This window comes from Ambystoma mexicanum, chromosome 4q (assembly GCF_040938575.1).
Source record: "Ambystoma mexicanum isolate Mex_15411 chromosome 4q, UKY_AmexF1_1, whole genome shotgun sequence".
Classification (NCBI taxonomy): domain Eukaryota; kingdom Metazoa; phylum Chordata; class Amphibia; order Caudata; family Ambystomatidae; genus Ambystoma; species Ambystoma mexicanum.
Window position 1 is genome coordinate 366,454,979 of NC_090928.1, and position 20,110 is coordinate 366,475,088.

A 20,110-nucleotide genomic window follows, 5' to 3' on the forward strand; every position below is an offset into this window, starting at 1 on the left:
CCCCTTACTTCCTGGGCAGTAAATGACCACAGAGTGGATCCCTTTCCCGGAGCCAGTGTGGGTACCCCCTACTTCCCAGGCAGTTAACAGACAAGTCCCGGCCGGTTGGTGTGTCCAAATGAAATCCCTATGTTAACCAAGTGATGTTTGGGGGGCTGTGGGGTGTGTTGGAAAAACTCTTTTCGTTTGGGAACCTTCTCAAACCGGGCACCTGGCCCATCCTGCGGGTTGATAAATAAGTGTCTCTTTGCCTGTATGTGAAGCTGGTCAACTACTAATTCAAGATTGGTAACCTTTCACCAGGACAAAGTGGTTTAATGTGCACATTTACGCATCTCTCCTAACTTATCTCCCAGTTCAATGGCAATTCTTCCATCAAGTTTCCATCTCCCTTGATTAGTACTAGCGCTATAAGTGCCCCAAGACCCGCCGATGGCTCAGGACTACCTAGTCAGTGATACCATTGAAGTCCTACTTGGCCCCCCAAACCTGGCAACCATGTAAAAGCCTCTTGGTTGAGGCCCTCAAATTGTACGAAAACCGCAATATCAATTATCGGTGCACTTGCCATCTCCAGATCTTAACGTGGCATATATCCTGTGGCAGTGTCCCACAGCTTGCCCAACCTCCCCGGGTCGTAGTGCTGTGTTATAGGCCAGACCTTCAAGTTACACGTAAACCACAATTTCAATTTATCAGTGCAAGTATGTCCTCCCCCAGTCTTACCGCAAGCAAACGTACCGTGTGTCAGTGTCCACCGCTTACCATTTCAAATTTTCTTGGTGGTCGTTATGGTGCGTTCCTGGCCAGACTATTAACTTGCACCCAAACCACAATTTCAAAATATAAAGGAGCTTATGACAATGTCCAGTTTTACCATGGGCATGCACATTGTGGGAGGTCCCACAGTTTACCAAACCTTTGGAGGTTGTTGAGCCAGTTACTGGACAGACCCTCCAGTTGTACATAAAGTGAAATTTGAATTTATCGTGCATTTATGTCATCCTCTAGTCTTACCACTGCCATGTCATTGTGGTAGTGTCCCACAGCTTACCAAACCTCTCGGGATTGTTAAGCTGCGTTCCTGGTCAAACTCCTGGGACCAGACTGAGGTGGTCGTTGATGTCCTCTATTATTATCATATCCTATGATAACAAATCTGTTATTCACACCGTAAATATGCAGAACAGTGTCCCCCCAGCTGACACCATCTAAAAGTAAGGACCGTCAGTGGATCCCTAAATCCGTCAACCTTAGGTTCCCACAACCAAACCAGCTGGTGCTGGTAGAGAACTGTGATGCTGCTGCCAGTTCGCAATCCACCAAGCCATCTCAGTTTTTTTTTAAACCTGACACTTAACCTGGCCGTGATCAGAGTCACCGCGAAATTACTGTGGTGTTGATAGTTTACATTTTTTGTGCCATTTATACCTACAATTTTCACTGTGTGTGTTTAAACCACACCAGTTCAGTAGAAGATAGTCCCTCATTTTCCCCTCTTCTAGCAGGAATGTCGGCCCCCCACTTGCCTGCCAGCCCTATCCCGGACACTGGTATTTAATTTGAGATAACCGCACCCTCTTAACCTGTCCGTATTGCATTTATGTATTTTTTATTTCTATTACAGTCCTTCATTGAACATAAGGATCGAAGAAAAATTGTTTACCCTGTGTCCATGAAATAAACATTGAAACCAAAGTGCAAATATGCTATACTGGGCAACCCCCTCCCAATCCCCCGGGCTCTGACTTTGCCCCAAAAAATTGTCTCTGACTTACATGGAAAATGCTGTACCATTGTAAATACCCATTCCTTTCCTTTATAACACAGTACCAATGTCACCCATTACGATGAAATGAAATGCCAATAGTGTATTTAAAAAAAAACTTTACTCAGCAACACTGGTCAAACTACTGACCACACGATGCATAAACGCATATTAGGTTCATTGTGGCCACGGGCCTAAAGGCTTTTAGGCCATTCCCTGCCTGTCACCCGAACATTTTAATACACTCAAGCATGGCACCCCTTAACACCCTCCCTCGTCCTCAATATCACTGCACGTGAACCAAGTTTCAAGTGGGTTATGGTCAGTCTATCACTAGTATTACTCATAACAGGCTATGCCAAGATGCGCACTAACTCAATAAAGGTCCATACTTGCAAATGTGATGCAAAATGTCTAATCTGGCCCACGGTGGCAATTAAGAACTTAATCAGCAGACACTCACTGCCCCTCAGTGTCCTGCAAAGCCAATGAAAATGAGTGCACTTTAAAAATATCAATTCTGCCACACTGGTGAAGAATTAACAGCACAGGGTACCCATTTTGGGGCAGTCCCCCTAGATACAGAGCACTATGTTATTTTCACAATCATTATTTATAATTTGCACCCCCCCTCCTTTAAACATCTTACTGCTAAGTGCTTTCCAGGAGCATTTCCCCACACCATGGCTGAAAACTGGAAGTAGAAAGATGTAAACCCATTTCTTGTAATAAACAGACCTTACATGGTTTTCCCATCAACATAAGGCAATGTTATTGTAGTCCTTCAAGCCAAATTGTCTATCTGGTGCCCCGAAGGCATGTGGCCAAGTACCCCCTTTCTGGGGGAGGGGGTTCACGTTTCAACCAAGTGTCATCTCACTGACTCAATTGCAGAAAGATGAGTAACTAGCCTGCACTTCTTCTATTGAGTCAGAAGCCAGCAAACCTGACACCTGCATGCCATGTACAGCTACTAGCCAGCTGTTACCCCAACCGTATTGTAAGTCGCCAGGCTTTGCCTCCTGCTTACTTGCGTTCTGGTATTTGTAGTCTCTTTATGAGGAAGCGGAGCATACTTGTGTCAATGTATAACCCTATCACCTAGCTGCACCCAACTGGGACAACTGTGAAATAACTTGTGATTTACTGTCTAAAGCACATACATACCCCTATTCCTGATGAACATGAGGAAAGCCTACCAAGGCACACAGAACACGAGGGGAAGTAAAGAGTACATCTGCGGCATAATGCCAATAACATATGAGTCATCAATAGTACCAACTGCACGTGTTAGGCAATCGGCCCAGGGGATATGCATGCACCTACCTCTCAAAGCACATAGTTATGGGCTGTGTATAAGGCTTGGGGATCTGCAAGGCACTACTCTTTGGCCATGTACTCACACCATTTTCAACCTGCTACCATCACAGGCCAGTAAATACAACAACTTGTGGTGCGCGTGTCGTCTTGCTCCGAGGGCAAGCGCATGGCCCTTGCGCTACCATTCCTCTGCACACATTAGGCTGCAATACCTTGCCCTCGATGTACTATTGCGCCTACCAAAACCTCTGCCCAAGTCTAACGAAAACGGCTGCAATGGCCGACCCGTAGCCCTGAACATCCGAACACTGCGTGGCTCCTAGACATTGCCACACCGTGGTTGCAAATAGCAGGGCCCGGAGGTCAAACCGAACATGCCCCAAGGCAGCTCGGTGGCCACGCAGCCAGACACACACCTCCTGGAAAACTTGTGGGATTTAGGAGCAGAGCTCCAAAGCTAAACATAAGGACACTAAATGAATCCAACTAACCAAGGAGCGCCTTGCAGCACGGGGCCACTGTAACCGCACTGTGATCTCCATCAATCCACGCCGCTGCCACACTGTGATCTCCATCAATCCACGCTGCTGCCACACTGTGATCTCCATCAATCCACGCCGCTGCCACACTGTGATCTCCATCAATCCACGCCGCTGCCACACTGTGATCTCCATCAATCCACGCCGCTGCCACATGTAAATTCAAAAAGCCACTGATCCTAATTTCAAGCATGGCAAACTGGAAAGATGCATAATGGAAGCCATACCAACAAATTACATATGAAATGAACTCCGTGTGGTAATCCACAGGGCCGCGGGAAAAAGAAATCGAGCAAAATATAAAGTCAAACGTGCGGCGCAGAATGGGAATTATAGAAGCCCCCAAATGCACCATCCGATCGCATCCCCCAAAAAACCATGGTTTCAGTTCAAAAGGTTTTTCCCTGCAATAAATGGTGCCCCTTGAGCAACGCAACATAAACGCGATACCACTGAACCTGGCTTTCCAAGTAGAGTGCTGGAAACCGCGTTGTTCTGCGTCCAAAATGGGCCCGTTATGACTGCTACTTTAGTGACTTCAGCAAACCGTGGCACCAAATCAGCTCATTGAAACCTTGCTCCATAATCAGAAGGCAGTGGCAGCAAGCCATCAAATTCCGATAGCAACGTTAGCCCATGCGGCATGGTGGCCAACCCAGGGCACATACACATACATACAAACAGCTTTATAAGCGTGGCATATAATCCTTTGCACATCCCCGCATAATGATAAATGGCGCCACGCCATTTGTAACTTTTCATGAGAACACAGCCTGAGAGACACTGTGTTGAAATGAACCCCCCTTAGCCGCTCGCAGCTGTACCCCTCTGGCACCGTCACTGGGGACGGGCATACACAGAAGAAAAAAGGGGAAATGGGGGGTGCCCTTGGTGCGGCTAAATCAGGGGCGAGATCTAACAATCATGCCAGATACATCGTGAAAACATAAAACACATTGCTGTTGGCGCGGCGGCCAGCAAATTGAAACCATAATCAGGCAAAAACAACCCCAAGTGGCAACTATGACACTGGCGCCCTAAAACCACCTAAAACTTACCGACCAAGCTCAAGGCAGTGCTGACTTCAGGTGGGGTGCGAAATAATACACCCGTCGGCCACAGAGTTGAAGCAGCCCAAGCCTTTGTCCATACTTACAAGCTCCTCAAAAATTGCATAACTGACCTTGAACACGCTGCGCACTTCAGGCGGAGGGACTGGAAAGAGACTGAGCTCCAGTCCCCCCCACCTTATAAACCATTCCCAGGGTGGCCGGATATTCCAGCCCATGGAGACGCTCCCTCCTCCAGGAAGAAAGGTGTTAAATGCTTGCAGAGGGGAGGGAGTAGCCAGAGGGGCGTCCCGATATGTGGGCTGTGCCTGTAGCGCCCCCTTCGGGGGCTTCGACATCCCCTCAGCATGAATCAGACAAATACCAGTGATGTAATGAGACTGCATGGCCTGGTATAACGGTAGCCCCCGGAACCCATGGACAGACACTGATGTTGGTATTCCGTCCAGGCTCCACCTATGCTATACACCCCCTTTTATTCACGTGACTGAGTTGCATCACTCTGTCATGGCTGTAACCTGACTACGTCACCACACTTCTCCTTTTTCATAACAATTAACATGACATGCAAACCAAAACTGTCAACACTTTAAACAGACGTTAGCAATGCTTTTGAAATCAATAATTACACTACACCAGTCTCTGGTTTTTCTGGTGCAACACTGGCAGCACGTTAATCGTCCAACACATTGGCCTTCAAACGGGACGGATGGCACATGGATTCTCGTTGGGGGTGCCTCCTACCTGTACTCCCCCAGGACTCTTCTTCTACACTTGTGCCAGGATCTGTCAGCTCTTGTGGGCTCCAGTCTTAATCATTAGTTTGGTCGGCCTCGCCCCTCACGGGGCTCAGGTGCACTGTATTCCGTCCACTTAGCTTCTTGAAAACACTAGAGTTCCAGGTCACTGTCATCCTCCCATCGGATGGAGTCACCATTGACCCCTTTACCCCTACCACATAAAATGCCTTCGGGTCCTATGGTATCGAGATCTTGCCTTCTGGGTGCCAGTTCCTGACCAGCACTTCATCTCCCAGGGATATGTCTGGTGGTCGCAGTTTCCTCCTGATATTCTCTCTCTCATTATGCATCCTTCATTGTTCGGCCACCTGCTCTTCATCAGTCACTCGCGGTGCCCTATCCTCGCTGTCCAGCAAAAACCCATGCAGGCCCCTTCTGAACAGGGCTTCTGCGGGGGCAACTCCTGTAGAGCAGTGCAGAGTGGCCCTGTATTCCCTCAGGAACTGATATAGTGCTCGACGCAGGGATTGCCCTTGTCCATGAGCGATCCTAAACACCTTGTTCAGGGTCCGCGTTAAGCGCTCTGCCTCCCTATTTGCTCTGGACCATAATGGAGATATCTTCCTGTGCCTGACTCTGCACTCTTTCAAGAAGCCTGCAAAACTGTCTCCGTGAAACAGCGGTCCATTATTGGTACAGACTTCTTCCGGAAAGCCATGAGATGCAAAGACCTTCTCCACCATCAGCACAATGTTCTCAAATGAGGTTGATTCCATGAACTCCACTTCTGGATACCTGCTCCATTTGTCAATTACCATGAAGAAGTGCACTTTTCTCCCTACAGACCCAAAATCCATGTGCACCACATCCCACGGTCCAGTGCCTCTAGGCATTGACTCAATTTCGGGTTCTCTCTGTATGGGTGCAGCAGCCTGACACCACACACAATTCTTCACAAACTCATCCACCAGTTGTTCCAAGTTGGGCAACCACACCTTCATCCTTAAGCCTGACTTGGTCTTGCCTGACTCCTGATGCCCCTGATGAGCCAGTGTCATTACTTTGGTGACCAATGCAGACGGCACAACCATCCTCTAGCCTCTCAACAGCAGCCCCGGTTCTGCAAAGGGTTTTCGTTCCTCACCTTCCACAGCTGCTCCAGTGCTACCTTTGTGTCCTGTGTGCATTTGTCCAGCCTCATTAGAGCCCACTTCCAGTCGCCTTTGACAAGGGCCTCACAGAGTAGGCCAAAGTATTCATCTCCTGCGGAGCTATCCGCCAGCTCTTGCACAGACATGGAGTTCAGAGTGCTGGACTCTACCACCAGCCTGACAAATTCTTCAACATCCATCTCTCCTCTGCAGACTCCACTTCAGACTTCCATGGATGTCTGGACGGGTAATCTACAGCATTGTTCTCCCTGGCCGGTGCACCAAACAGATGTCGTATTCCAATAAGGCCATCATTCAACGCTCAGTCCAAGACGGTGGTCTTGATGACGATCTGGCCATGATTTGTAGCAGCGGTTTATGATCGGTCATAACCGTCACTGGTCACCCCAACACATAAAGCCTGAAATGCGTGCACCCCCAGTGCCTCACGTTCAATCTGGGAATACCACTGCTCGGTGTCCTTCAAGGCTCTGCTCGCAAATGCCACAGGCTGCACCTCACCCTTCGAGGTTTGCTTGGTCAGCACAACTCCAAGTACAACAGGGCTCGCATACATCACGATCTCCAACGCTAAGGCTGGATTAAAAAATGCCATAGTGCTGTTGGCCGCAAGGGCCGCCTCGATTTCCTCGAAAGCACTCTGTTCCAATGGGCCCCACTGCAATCCGGTATCTTTCTACATCAGATTTTGTAACGGTTGAGACAATGTCGCCAGATTCCTGATGAATTGTCCACAGTATGTTACCATACCGAGGAAACTTCTCATTTCCATCACTGACTCTGGAGGCTTTGCCTCCTTGATGTACTTCACCTCTCTGGGATCCGGCGACACACCTACCTGCTGAAACACGCAGCCGAAAAACTCAATTTTCTCCTTGAAGAATTCACATTTCTCCTTGTGGAGGGTGAACCCCAGCGACCTGATCCCCTCAAGTGTCTTTTCTAGCCTCTTCATGTGTTCAGTCTCAGACCCGGCAAAAACAAAAATGTCATCACTGATATTAATGACCCCGGCCAGGTCAGCCAGCACTCCATGTATAATAATCTGGAAAACCTCAGCGGCCGATGATACGCCAAAATGGAGTCGCTTATACCTGTATAAGCCTGTATGAGTTGTGAAAGTTTTAATGTACCGAGACTCGGGTGCAGGACCACCTGATGATAGCCTTCCCGCAGGTCCAGTTTGGAAGAAAACCTTGCTCCTTGTAGTTCTGCAATGATGTCAACCAGGGTGGGCGTGAGGTGCTTGTCCTGCTTGATGGCCTTGGTTGGCAGGCGCATATCTACACAAATCAGAGCTGACTTCAGTTGTTTCGGTTTCCGTGCCACCACTATCGGGGACTCCCATGGGATCACCCCCTCTACCGTCTCAACGATGTCCATCTCCACAAGGCGTTCTAACTCCTTGTCCATGTGGTCCCTAAAATGAAACGGCACCCTCCATCAACAGACACCACACATTTCGGCTGCCTCTTCTTCTTGCCCTTTAGGTCACTGAGACTTGAGATGAAGAACACGTCTTCCTCCTCTGCCTCTGGTCGGGTCCATGGTCCGGCTGGTCCTCATCTTGATCCACCTGGGCTAACCTCGGAAAACGTCTCTGAGCAGACATGCCCACCTTGGCAGGGCCTCTTGGTGTAACTACTGGCCTCGGGGCCTTGCACATACGTGCAAAATGATTGACTGCCCCACATATCCTGCACGCTCTCCCCTTTGCAGGACATTCAACCGCGCGCGGGAGATCATATCCGCAAAGAGTGCAGTGAGTTGGCATCTCAGGTCCCCTGTCTCTTCTAGGGGACATTCAATGCCTTACACCCCTGGCGTCCTATCACGCAGACGTCCTCCAGCTTCACCATTTTCATGGCTTCATCCATCTTGGAAGCTCCCCAGTTCTAGAATCCACATCAGGGTGAGCCCTGGTTTCCTCAGGACCTGTCGCCGCATCTTTCCGGAGGCAAACCCTTAAATTAACTGGTTGCGCACCATCCCCTCCTCATTGTTAAAAGCGCATGTGGCCGCCAGCTGCCTCAGCCTGCCGTGGAAAGAGTCCAGCGACGCGTCGTCCTTCTGCTTAGCTGCGCACATTACAAACCTTGCGTAATCCACGTTCACCAGTGGAATGAAATGGGCCTTCAGAGAGTCCTTTGCCGCCCCGTAGGAGTCATCCACCGGCTGCAACGTCTCAAAAATGTTCAATACCGCTGGTCATGCAGCGTACAAAAGAGTCAACTTCTTTGCCTGATCATTCACCTCCCCAACTGCTGCGAAGTACATCTCCAGGTGCTTCAACCAAACGTTCCACCTGGGTCCAGAGCTGCTGGCGTGCCAGATACATCAAATTCTGGCATCAGAGTCAGTGAACCCTGCTGACGATGCATTTGGACCACTGCTGGAGCACCTGCAGCCTCCACCTGGTCGTCCTGCATACTGGCGCATCACTCCGCTCAGCAGAGCCACACCGAGCACACAGGCACACCCCAGTGGATAGAGGGCCACAACTCAGTGGACCGCTGTCGGGTCTACGCACGGATCCTCGACCAACCCAGCTGCAAGTCCAAAACACACAAAAATTAGGAAGAAAAGAAAAACTTACAAAACCCTCACTGCATGTCGAGAAAGAAATAAAAAGAACAACATTTCTATTTTTGTGGGAAAATGCATACTCTCAAGTGCTCAAAAAATTGTCTCAGAGGTGCACGTGCACTTCCTTAGCTGAGAAGCTGCAACCTCTGCCTTGCCGGCATTACAGGGCGTGACTTATCTTCCCCTCGTTTGCCGACACTGCTACGGAGCGGATCGCTCACTGGTGCAATGTCTCCGTCAGCCCAACTGATTTAGTATGTGGGTAAGAATGAGCGACGTCCTCGTCGCCATTGTAATGAGGCCGCACGGCTTGGTATAACGGGCCCGCCACAGAAAGACACTGACGCAGGTATTCATCAAGTGCCCCTTAATGTCTCAATTTCTTCTCAACGAATCGGAGGATGCCTTAAACATGTTTAGCAGATAAACCTCTGCAGTCAGTCTCACCATCTAGCAATATTCAGTATCGTGCAGGCATAACTCTTCTGTGGTCCTCAAACTACACGTAAGTGGTAAAATGGAATCTCTGGAAACAGAGGGATCGCACTAAATCAAGCATGTGTTTCAGCATGTACTCCTCAGTTGCACTTCCTCGTGCCCCATAAGACTTGAGCCCCACCAACATTTTGATAAGTGGAACTCGACAGCTGGAATGCTCAGGGATTAAGAGATGGCCTGTCAAAAGCACGTTGCGTGTCCTTTTCATCAGCCATGTCAACATATCTGAGCAAAATGAAATGCACAGAAAATGTTCACCGTGCTATTGCAGCATGCACGAGCAGAGCACTGTCTTGCAGTTGACAGTGCTCTAAAGCATGCCTGAGTATTTTTTGCGCTGGTCTAGCCGCAACCTCTTTCATAAAACAACTCAAAATATTCTGATCACTTATGTGCTGCCTTAGCACATTCCTCGACCTATTAAACACAGCACTAATTAATAGATAGCAAGTTCATTGTCTTACATTGTAATTTACCTCATGGCCAGTCCATTGCCTGTCTTGCATACTTCTCTGTGTTACCTATAGGTTTAATTAAATATTTTATCTGTGCCCACCACCATTTTGTAAATCTGGCACCAATGCACGCACATACATTTAGGACCCTTTCCATTTGTAAACTATCCCAGATTGGCAGGACTGGTAAACTGCTTTACTGTGGATCATTAGCTGCTTGATAGTGCAGCAGTTCTTATTTTTTTCTTTTTTTTTTCTTTATTTATTTATACAGCGCTGGTGGCCCGTGGGCATTGGAGTGCACAATTACACGCAGGGAACGACCATTAAAGACAGGACAAGCAAGGTAGCTGATTCAAAGAAAAAGGCAAGGATAGGAGCTACTTGAACTGGAAGGTTTGCAGGAGTTTCCTGAACGGACCCAGATTTTCTTCAAGTCGAAGGGCAGGAGACAAAGAGCTCCAGGATCTTGCCACTCTAACCAGGAATGATATACACCCGCCCCTCGAGCGCTTGAAACTTGGACAGACAAGCAGAGACTGGGCGAGCGCTTGAAACTTGGACAGACAAGCAGAGACTGGGTTGTAGTTCATGTCTAATCTAGTGAGATGAGCATGTGCTCTGCTGAGTGATTCCTGGGCTATTCTAGTGCTGCGCTGTTAAATCTTGGTATTGCTGTGCACACATTATTCATAAGAAACAGCGTAACCCACCTACCCTAACAGTAAAACAACCACCAATTTCACCCTGAACCCAGCAAATAGAACACATTCATAGTTAATGGATTAGTTCACTTTTTTGGAGCCTAAATACTTCCACACTTAAAATGTTGAGGGCTAAACAACTTCCATGACAAAACGCGGAAGTGAATTTTTAGTTAAAAATAGGTAGAAACTCCGCCTTCCGTTATTAAAGTTGGAGAATAAAACCAAAGACAAAGGGCCTCATTACGAATTTGGCAGTAAACTGCCTGCAAAATTGACTGATTACTACCAAAATCATTTACCGTTCTTGCTACCCAGTCCATTGTCATTACCACGTGAGTATGAGTGGTGGTATGGCTGTCAGTCGCCATTTCTGGACTCCACAGGACGCCCTGGGGATTTTTGGTAGATTTTCTGTAAGCAGTAATTCTGTGAATTTTCGGTCTTCATCGGTAAAGTTATGGTCACTGAATTATTGCCAAGTTGCCACTGCTGTAATTCTTGTCTGTCCCTCCTACATGTGTATTGCCCTTTTAAGAGGTGTCATGACTATGTCATGACACCATCCTAAAAAAAAGAGCTCCTGCACGCACATGCCATAGAACAGCGGCAGACTCCAACAATGGATTTACTGTGTCTGCCTCTCACTTATGGCCTACAGGCCCACACCTTGTGATCATGGTCCTGCAGGCCTTGCCGACCTGGGACCCTCAGGCTAGCATGATATGATATGATATGGCATTTATAACGTGCCTATACACAAGTGTTTCAAGGCGCAACGAGGCAGGGGGGGGGGACAAGGAGAGACAGACAACGATCCTACTAGTCCAGGTGTCATTCAGATCGTGCAAGTGCAAGGTTAGAGGGGAGGGGAAAAGTGCAAGGGGGAAAGGGAGAGGGGAAGTGCAGTACAGGGTTAGTAAAATAACAAGATAAATAATAAGGGCCAGCTGGTGGCAAGTGCAAGGTAAGTGCAGACAAGTGCTGGGGAGGGGTTTGTTGGGTTACAGAGACAGTCCCACAGTGCAGGGGTTGCCAGGGAGGCAGTGCAGGGGAGAGTGGCTGGGCCAAGGACCGAGTTTGGTGAGTGGCCCAATTGCAGATTCAGTGCAGTTTCAGTAATTTTAGCATGGCGTCCTGAGCCTGCCCAGGCCACTCTACAGCAAGGATGCCCCCGGCATCCCAGCTGCCCTGGCACCCCAGGCCCATGTCCGCATGGGCGATCAGGGCCCGCCCTGCAACGAAGTAAGTCAGGGTGATCCTGGTAACCCAGCAATTTGCTGGGCCCCTCAGCACTGATGGGGGCCGGCTTGTGTGAGTTTGACCAGCCGCATAACAATAATGAGGTCCACAGTAGCAAATGGACGAAAGGACTTGTGCAATGGACTGTGGGAAGTGCTTAATACCGCCAGGCTATTTAAGAGGACTCTCCACAACTGAAAGTCGTATTTTAACCGCTGTGCAATGTATAGAATTCTTATATTTCCTGGTGCCTTTTTAAAAGTTATTTAGCTTTTTCTCCACTTGAGAACGTGTAAAAAAAAGTAAAATCACGAATGAAGCACTGTTTATGGTTCAATGCAGTCCTTCACGTGAAAATGTACGTTTTTTCGAAACTTTCATGATAACTTAAAGATAAGCCATGACTTGGTATTTACCTCCATTACGTTTAGGCTTTACCCAGTCACACGAACAGAGACTTCGGTAGGAGGATGACACAATGGCCGCTTCTTCCGGAGTGAGAAAAGGTTTTCTTCAGTAAAATGGCCCACACATTTCAAGCCTTCTTTATGTATGTTCAACCTGTATACCGATTGCGGTGTAATTGTAAAACCTGTTTTGAACAAGGACGCCTGCCCCGCATGCACAGGCGACAAAAATTGCCTCAAAAGTCTGCCATTTCAAAAGATTTAAAAATCATGTTCTTAAAGGAAATTCAGGCGAGCAAGAAAAGCATAACTTCTGAAAAAAGATTTAAAAAATCAAATCAAATTGAAAGAGGACAGCATCAGTGACCCATTATCAGAGACAGAAATGCAGCAAGAAAGCATTAGAACTAAAACCTCAAGGGGAGAGGCTTAAGTCCTCACTTTTTAATGTAGCACACAACCCTTTTATAAAATCTGTCCAACTTCCGCTGTGTAGGCTGTGGGTTATGTGTGCTTGTGGGCCCAAAGTGATCCAGGAGTAGTTGTGCTTGTGACGCTTCTACAAGAACCTCTGGAGAGCAGCAAAAAGATGGACTAAACTGTGAATGAAAAAAGCTGATTGATAAACGATGGCCTTGTTGTTTATTACATTATGAGAGCAGTAAAAGGGCGAACAAATTGTAAGTTTAAATTCGAAAATAAATTGTAAGAACTATTTTCTTTTCAAATCCATAGTGCAACACTTTACCCGCCCCGCCCCCACCCCTGTCGCCCTTCAAGTCCCTCATTCTTTCCTCACACTCCCTTAGCCCCCCCATAGGCAATACTGCTCCTTGCTGCCTCCCCACTCTTCTTCATCTCCTTCATCCAGTCTCTGGAAGGTCAATTTAAATGTATTCTTTTTTATTCTGCATTTTCAATTGGCAGATTTTGTGTTTTCTAGAGTTTTTAGCCAACATTGTGTGTATTCTGTCTGTTTTATTCTATATTCTGAATAGTTATTGGTTAACTTAAAGGCCCTAACAAGTAAGACAAAGAAGTATCCTGAAACTGAAAAAGCAACTGTTCCCGAAATGTAAACATTATAGTAGAACTATTACCAGTAACATGGAAAAGTAGGGGTGCTCAGTTCCTGCTAGTTGCCGCTCACTTTGACCTCTGCTTATAACTAAGGGCCTCTGCTGGTAATGAATTGGTGTGCATGAAGTATATGCGTGCCTGTTATACATCGAGATGATATGTCCACATAATGCTATAGGTCATGCATTATTTCCAAACATGTGCAGAGAGGGTATCAAATGCAGGGCTGCCATCATTCCATATGGATGTTCCTCTAAACACCAACTCTTATTTCCTCATTCCATTACCCAGTGGTATAGCACTATATTGCCGGGACCAGTTCCAAAATGTGTTAGGATTTGGGGGGCAAACAATAGTAAGGCACGCTTTGGTGACTAGTGCTTTTCCGTAGACTGTACCATCTACTGTGATGGGTCACCTTTATTTGTTTCTTAAATCTATCTATTAGTTTTCAAATACAGGTAACTCACAAGACCATCAAAACATGAAACGGTGTGCAAGCAGTGTATTCAAAAAACGTCATTGCAGCATTGGGCTATTGTATCATTCCCATGACAAGCAGGCACACCTCTACAAATTGTCCAGGCTAGAAGGGGATTGCATGGGGGCAGGAAGAGGGTTCACTTTTCGGAAGTGGCATTGCGGGTTATGTTTTTAAGTGACACATATTCCTTTTTTTAAATGTTTCTTTTTTTTTTTTTACCTGTAGTGGATTTCATAAGTGATACGTTTTCAGAGCTGGTTCAGAGACTCGGAAGGCAAACCGCTGAACAAATAATTGACGACTTGTATCAACACAAGATCTTATCCCTAGAGGAAAGGGACACCATTACTACTGAAAAAGTGAGTCAGGTGCTCTCGAGGAACCTGCTGCTTATGATTCGCAGAAAGGGTGTGGCGTCCTGCACTCTTTTCGTTCAGTGCCTCGAGGCACGGGATCCGGCCCTCTTTCAGGATCTCCAAGGAAAATGTAAGTACACCCAGCTCTCCCCACATCCTTCTGTAAGGGGCCATCTAATCTTGCTCCCCGTCTTCGACTCCCTAGGCTACATTTGCCCTTCGCAAATGGCCATCATAAAACGACATTCATGAAGTCGATATACTCAGGTTTGACAAGATCAAAATTACCCAGAGAACCCGAGTTGCAATTTTCACATTTGTCAGTGCATTATTGGGATGTACCATAAATTTCTGGTGGGCGGCATGGCTTGCAGGGTGGTTGCCACCATGAAAACCTGCCTGAGGCCAGATTCAGGTTTCAGCAAGGTTTTTGGTGTCTTTCTTTTAAGCCGCTCTGTGTATTAGGAAACGCCAGTATCGCAAAGCATATGTGTATTTGGGAAATATATAAGTGCATTTCCCAAAAAGATCTTTATTTTGCTAAATATTTTAGGGTAGAGATTATGGTTTATTTAAAGTAATGGGTATTCTTGATGCTAGAAGATTTGTATTTATAAGATCAAGGGCCCTTTTTAATGTGCACACTCATGACAGATATAGGTAGGGCCTAATTCGCAGAAGGGTTTTATAATGGCAAAACCCCATTGGAAAACGGTCTGTTAATTAGGCCCCTAGTCTTTCACTGCCTTGGCCCCAGATGCTTTGTTTGGCAGTACAACATTTTTAATTCGGATTTGAAACTATTGGTATATATTTTTCTTCCAGCTTCCGAACCTAATAAAATATATAGAACACATGAAGGTGACCTCCAATGGGTGGTTATTGTGTGTAATTTATCAAAAAAGCACACCTATAAATTACTTTGAGATGTTTTAAAGTTATTCTTGACTTTAGTCCCCTTTGACATCTCCATGTCCTATTGTACTCTTCTTACAGAACGTATTGTTGTTCCTATCTCTTAACAGGTGAGCTGGGATCAGCGATCCAAACCGAGTTTGAGTCTTTGGCTCAGGACTTGAAGCAGCTCTACAAGTCTCCGGGTTTCCGACAGTTTCACCCTCTTGGCGACGAGACTGGCATTGACATCTTATTTGATCTGGAGACCACGTTTACCGACCCGTTGCTGTGGAGGAAGGATCTACACAATCGAAGGCGGGAGCAACTGACCCTAGAAGATTTTCTCCAAGAACTTGAAAGCCCTTGCATTATAGAAGGAGAAGCAGGAAAAGGGAAAACAACCCTGTTGAAGAGAATTGCCACCCTCTGGGCCAGAGGGAAATGCAAGTCTCTGGAGAAATACAAGTTTGTCTTCTTCATCAGTTTGAGCAGCGCACGAAGTGGAATGTACGAAACTCTGTGTGACCAGCTTTTAGGGTTATCGTACAAATGGAGTAAAGTCATTTTTTTGAAAGAGTTGCTTGAACTCAAAGACAAGGTGCTTTTCCTACTAGATGGCTATGATGAGTTTAAATCGGAAAACTGTGCAGAACTTGACGGGCTTATCAAAGATAACTGCAGATACAAGAATGCAGTCGTTGTAACCACCCGGACTGAAACCATCAAAGTAGTAAGAAAGTTTGGTTCACTGATTGTGGAAACAGGAGACCTAACCGAACAGAGTGCTGTAGCACTCATTAAGAACGTTCTGTTTGATGAAGGGGCCGATGTGTTGCTATCCCAGCTGAAGGATTCCCTTTTCATGAAGAACCTCATGAAGACCCCGCTCTTTGTGGTGATTGCCTGCGCTCTTCGAATGGGGGACAGTACGTCCCTGCTGAACACCCAGACAGCTCTCTTCCGCACTCTGTATGACCTCATGGTGGATAAAAACAAGTACAAGACCCGGAATGTCGCAACAAGTTGTGTTGTCAGGAGCATGGCTCACTGTGGAGACTTAGCCCTCAATGGGGTGTTTAACCACAAATTTGATTTCGAGCAGGAGGATTTAGCTTCAGTGAAAGAAGAGGTGTTGTTGGCTGCCGGCCTTATACATAAATACACAGCTCAGAGGCTTTGGCCCATATACCGGTTCTTTCACAAGTCCTTTCAGGAGTATGCTGCGGGCAGACGGCTCGCTGAGCTACTGACCTCTGCAAATGGAGACGAGGCTACAAGAGGAGAGAGTTACCTCAAGACAATTAAGTGCGCTTCTGAAGTCACCACAAAATATTGCAATTTGCTCTTGTACACCTGTGGCTCATCCAAAAGTGCCACTAGAAAAGTCATACGGTATTTGACAGACATCTACCAGCAAGGAATCCTCTTTGGGCCTTTCTCAGAGAGGGACTTTGTGGAATGTGGCATCGGTCTGTTTTATGAAAGCTCCACCCTATCGGATTTAAGCGAGGAATTTCAAGCACTTTTCTCTGGGAAAAGCATGTATATCAACACTCAGAACATCTCCGCCCATTTCTTTGACTTTTTCAGCTATTTGCCGAATTGTTTAAGCTCTCTTGACCTTATCAAATTGGATTTCTTCGGAAATGTTGCTGATTGCCCAAATAGTACCCCGGAGGGTAGTAGTGCATCAGCAACAGGGCTCCTGGCATGTGAGACCTACATACCCAAGAAAGCAGTGGACCTTTTCTTCGATTGGAACCAGGCCCTTAGGACTTTAGAGATCACACTCAAGGACTTCAGTAAGCTCAACAAGAAAGACATCAAGTATCTGGGTAAAATATGCTGCTGCGCTGCCCGGCTTAGCTTGCACATCAAGAGGAGCCCAGGCATCACCAACACCCTTAAACAGGTTCTCGAATCCTGCCGAAACATGCAAGATTTGATTGTAGAGTGCACCCCTCTGAGCATCGAAGACGAGCAACGAGTTGTGGAAATGTCTGTTCTGAAAACGCTACACATCTGCAACCTGCAAACAGAGCGCTTGCAAGGTACTGTACTTTTTGTGGCAATTGACAATGTCTGATGCTGTTATATAGGGTTCTACGTGATCCGACTGCGGCTGATTTTGCTGCGGCCGGAATGTTTGCATGAGAAAGGTGCAAACCACCAAAAGTTCACACCTTTCTTGTGCGAACACACATACTTACATAGCTGACTTGATTATGCTGCTTTAAGTGTATCTTCTGAGATATTGTGATCATTTCCAGACAGCTTCTTGAAAAATACCTGATCATTTCTGTCTTTATGTAGGTGCTCTGGACGACTCCTCCATCCTCTTAGGGTCCCAGTATGTCTTTTGCAGGAATCCTTCCCGGAATTCCACAATTGAAAGTTATCATGCTCTGGTAGAGACATATCTACAAAGAAACACAGAATGTACTTGATAAGCACATTGCACCCCAAATTTCTCCCCTGATCTGGAATTTCAATTATTTTGAAAGAAACAAATGTAAAATATGACCATTCTGATGAATGTTTTCCTACCATCTATCCTTTAAAGGCTGCCCCTGGATGTAAAGGGGGCATGTGTTTTTGTGAATGCCTGGGTTAACAGACTATGGGGGTGAACCAATGTCAATTATTTGTATCCTTTTTTTATCAATAATCGTGCTAAAAAGCTTCCATTTGTTTCTGTGTGAACAAGACTTTGATTCGGTTTAGACACAATTGTGTTAATTGATTCTGTTATTTAATTGTTTTCATTTTGCTCTTCTTTTATATTGGAGGAGACACTACTCCCCCACCAAATGTCACCCTCAATTTCCACAGCACCCGCGGGTTTTGTGTATGTGCTTTTTGATTATTCTTTTTTTAATACAAAGTGAAATTGGTCTCTATATTCATGGGAAACGGTGGTCTGCTTAACATACAAATTTATGGCACATGCTCTATGGCTAGAAAGTGGTGTCAGTAGTTATCCAGGAGTCCACCTTTGGTGCTGTGAGTATGTAACATAATAATTGGGCTTCATATTTAGTGGATACATGTACACCTCGGCTGTCTACAATCCAAAGACGTACAAGCTTCTGAAATGCTAAGTCACCACATTTCAGTTACAAAAGCTAAATGCTGATTCAAGTGTGGACATGGAGAAATCGTGTAGAAGCATCTCTTTGTCACTCTTGTGCCTTCATTGTATGGTCGGTTTTTCTTATATAATTTGCAGATTTATTGGAATAATTTACAAGTCTTCATTAATTCTGCTTTAAATGTAATATGTTGTTTTCACAACATTCAACATTGAATGCAACATACATTTTTTTCACCTGGGTGTAAAGTTCTATTTAGAATTTCAGCATCTGATGGTTTTTTCTCGAATGCAAAGTTCAGTTTCACCTTTGAACTTTATATGTAACAGTTAGTAAGGTTTTCACTCAGTTTGGCATTTAATAGATGTTAGTTGCATTTGTTAGGTTTTCATTTAGTTCGGTATTCAAAAGACACGGTTGCGCTTAGAACACACTTTCCATTCTATTATTCCTTTAATTCACTTCAAACAAAAAGTTGTGCATTCAGAGACTTTCGAGAACATGCTTCTTCACACACGCACCTACTCTGATACAATGTATTCCTCGAACAACCACACGCTCGTGCACCTGGTTTCTCAATGGATCGAAACTCACTGGTTGCATGTAAGACCTTCACAGCAGTATGGATTGTACAGCATTCTGCCCCTCACTTCAGGTGTCTCATTCATGCCCCTTAGGCATCCCTGTGTCGACGACCCAACACAGGGAAGTGAGCATCTTGAAAGCATATAAAAAGGACAGCCTCTCCACACGGCTGCCTTCTTAACATTCGGTTGGTTCGACAGACTCCCATCTCCCGTGCCACACTTGCACTGGCCTTCCTGCTGCTGTGGTCGTTCCTTCACACTCAGGTTTCCCTGCTCTCTCTCATACTGCTGGACTGGTCTCCTTTTATACACCTGCAGCCACTTGACAGGCTGCAGGTGTGGATGTCCAATCAGCCCTGCTTGACCACAATTAATGGGACATGCCTGACCTTTACAGCTCCTGGCAGGCATCTTCTTTGTCCCAGTCCCAGAGTATTTAAAACGTGTGGTATTCATTGTTCTTAGTTGCCTCTTCTTTGTCACAGTACTGTCATGTGTCAAATGGGGAAAGATTAGGGGAACTGCCTTATAACAGCCCATGAAGATGGGGGAAGGGTTGGGTTAGTCACTACTAGGAAAAGGGGATACCATGTCTCGCCCAAGGGCTCCCCACTTCCAGTCCCCAAGGACCCGCTACTCAGGTGATCGTCTCTCGCTTCTCCAACCCCAGGGTCAGGATCCAAGAGTGATGGCCTTTCCCTGGCCATCTGCGTAGAGGATCCAAGGGATTTAGGAGTGAGAATACATTCAGGTTTCTCAAAGGGAGGATATAACTTACAATTCTTACTCGGACAGTATTTCTTTTCGGGTTCTGGCACTAGATCCTGCAGCACTGCTACACTAGAGTGTTGCAATTGGTGATTGTTCCACTGAAACACTGATAAGACATTGTTAGTTTGTGCTGAATTATCAGTTAATCAATTGTCAACAAACAATCATGTGGCACCCCATCTGAAGGTGTTGGTAATAAAGAAAGAGGATTCGGAATAGATTAGTCGGTTACAGCAAATTCTAGTCTTTTTTTAACCAGAGTTTGAAATATGCTGCGTCTTACCTTTCAAAAGTAATACTAGGACAGCATGAACAATCTCTTCAGTAACTGGAGCGCCCTGA

At 46.2% G+C, this 20,110-nt stretch overlaps 1 protein-coding gene across 1 annotated transcript in view; it reads left to right on the top strand.

The window, feature by feature from the left end:
- The window catches only part of NLRC4 (NLR family CARD domain containing 4), a 421,041-nt gene that overhangs the window by 137,596 nt on the left and 263,335 nt on the right, over positions 1–20,110 (top strand). The window contains exons 3-4 of the mRNA XM_069607934.1: positions 14,291–14,551; positions 15,447–17,369. Coding sequence (XP_069464035.1) covers positions 14,291–14,551; positions 15,447–17,369 — 2,184 coding nt within the window. The remainder of the gene's footprint in view (positions 1–14,290; positions 14,552–15,446; positions 17,370–20,110) is intronic.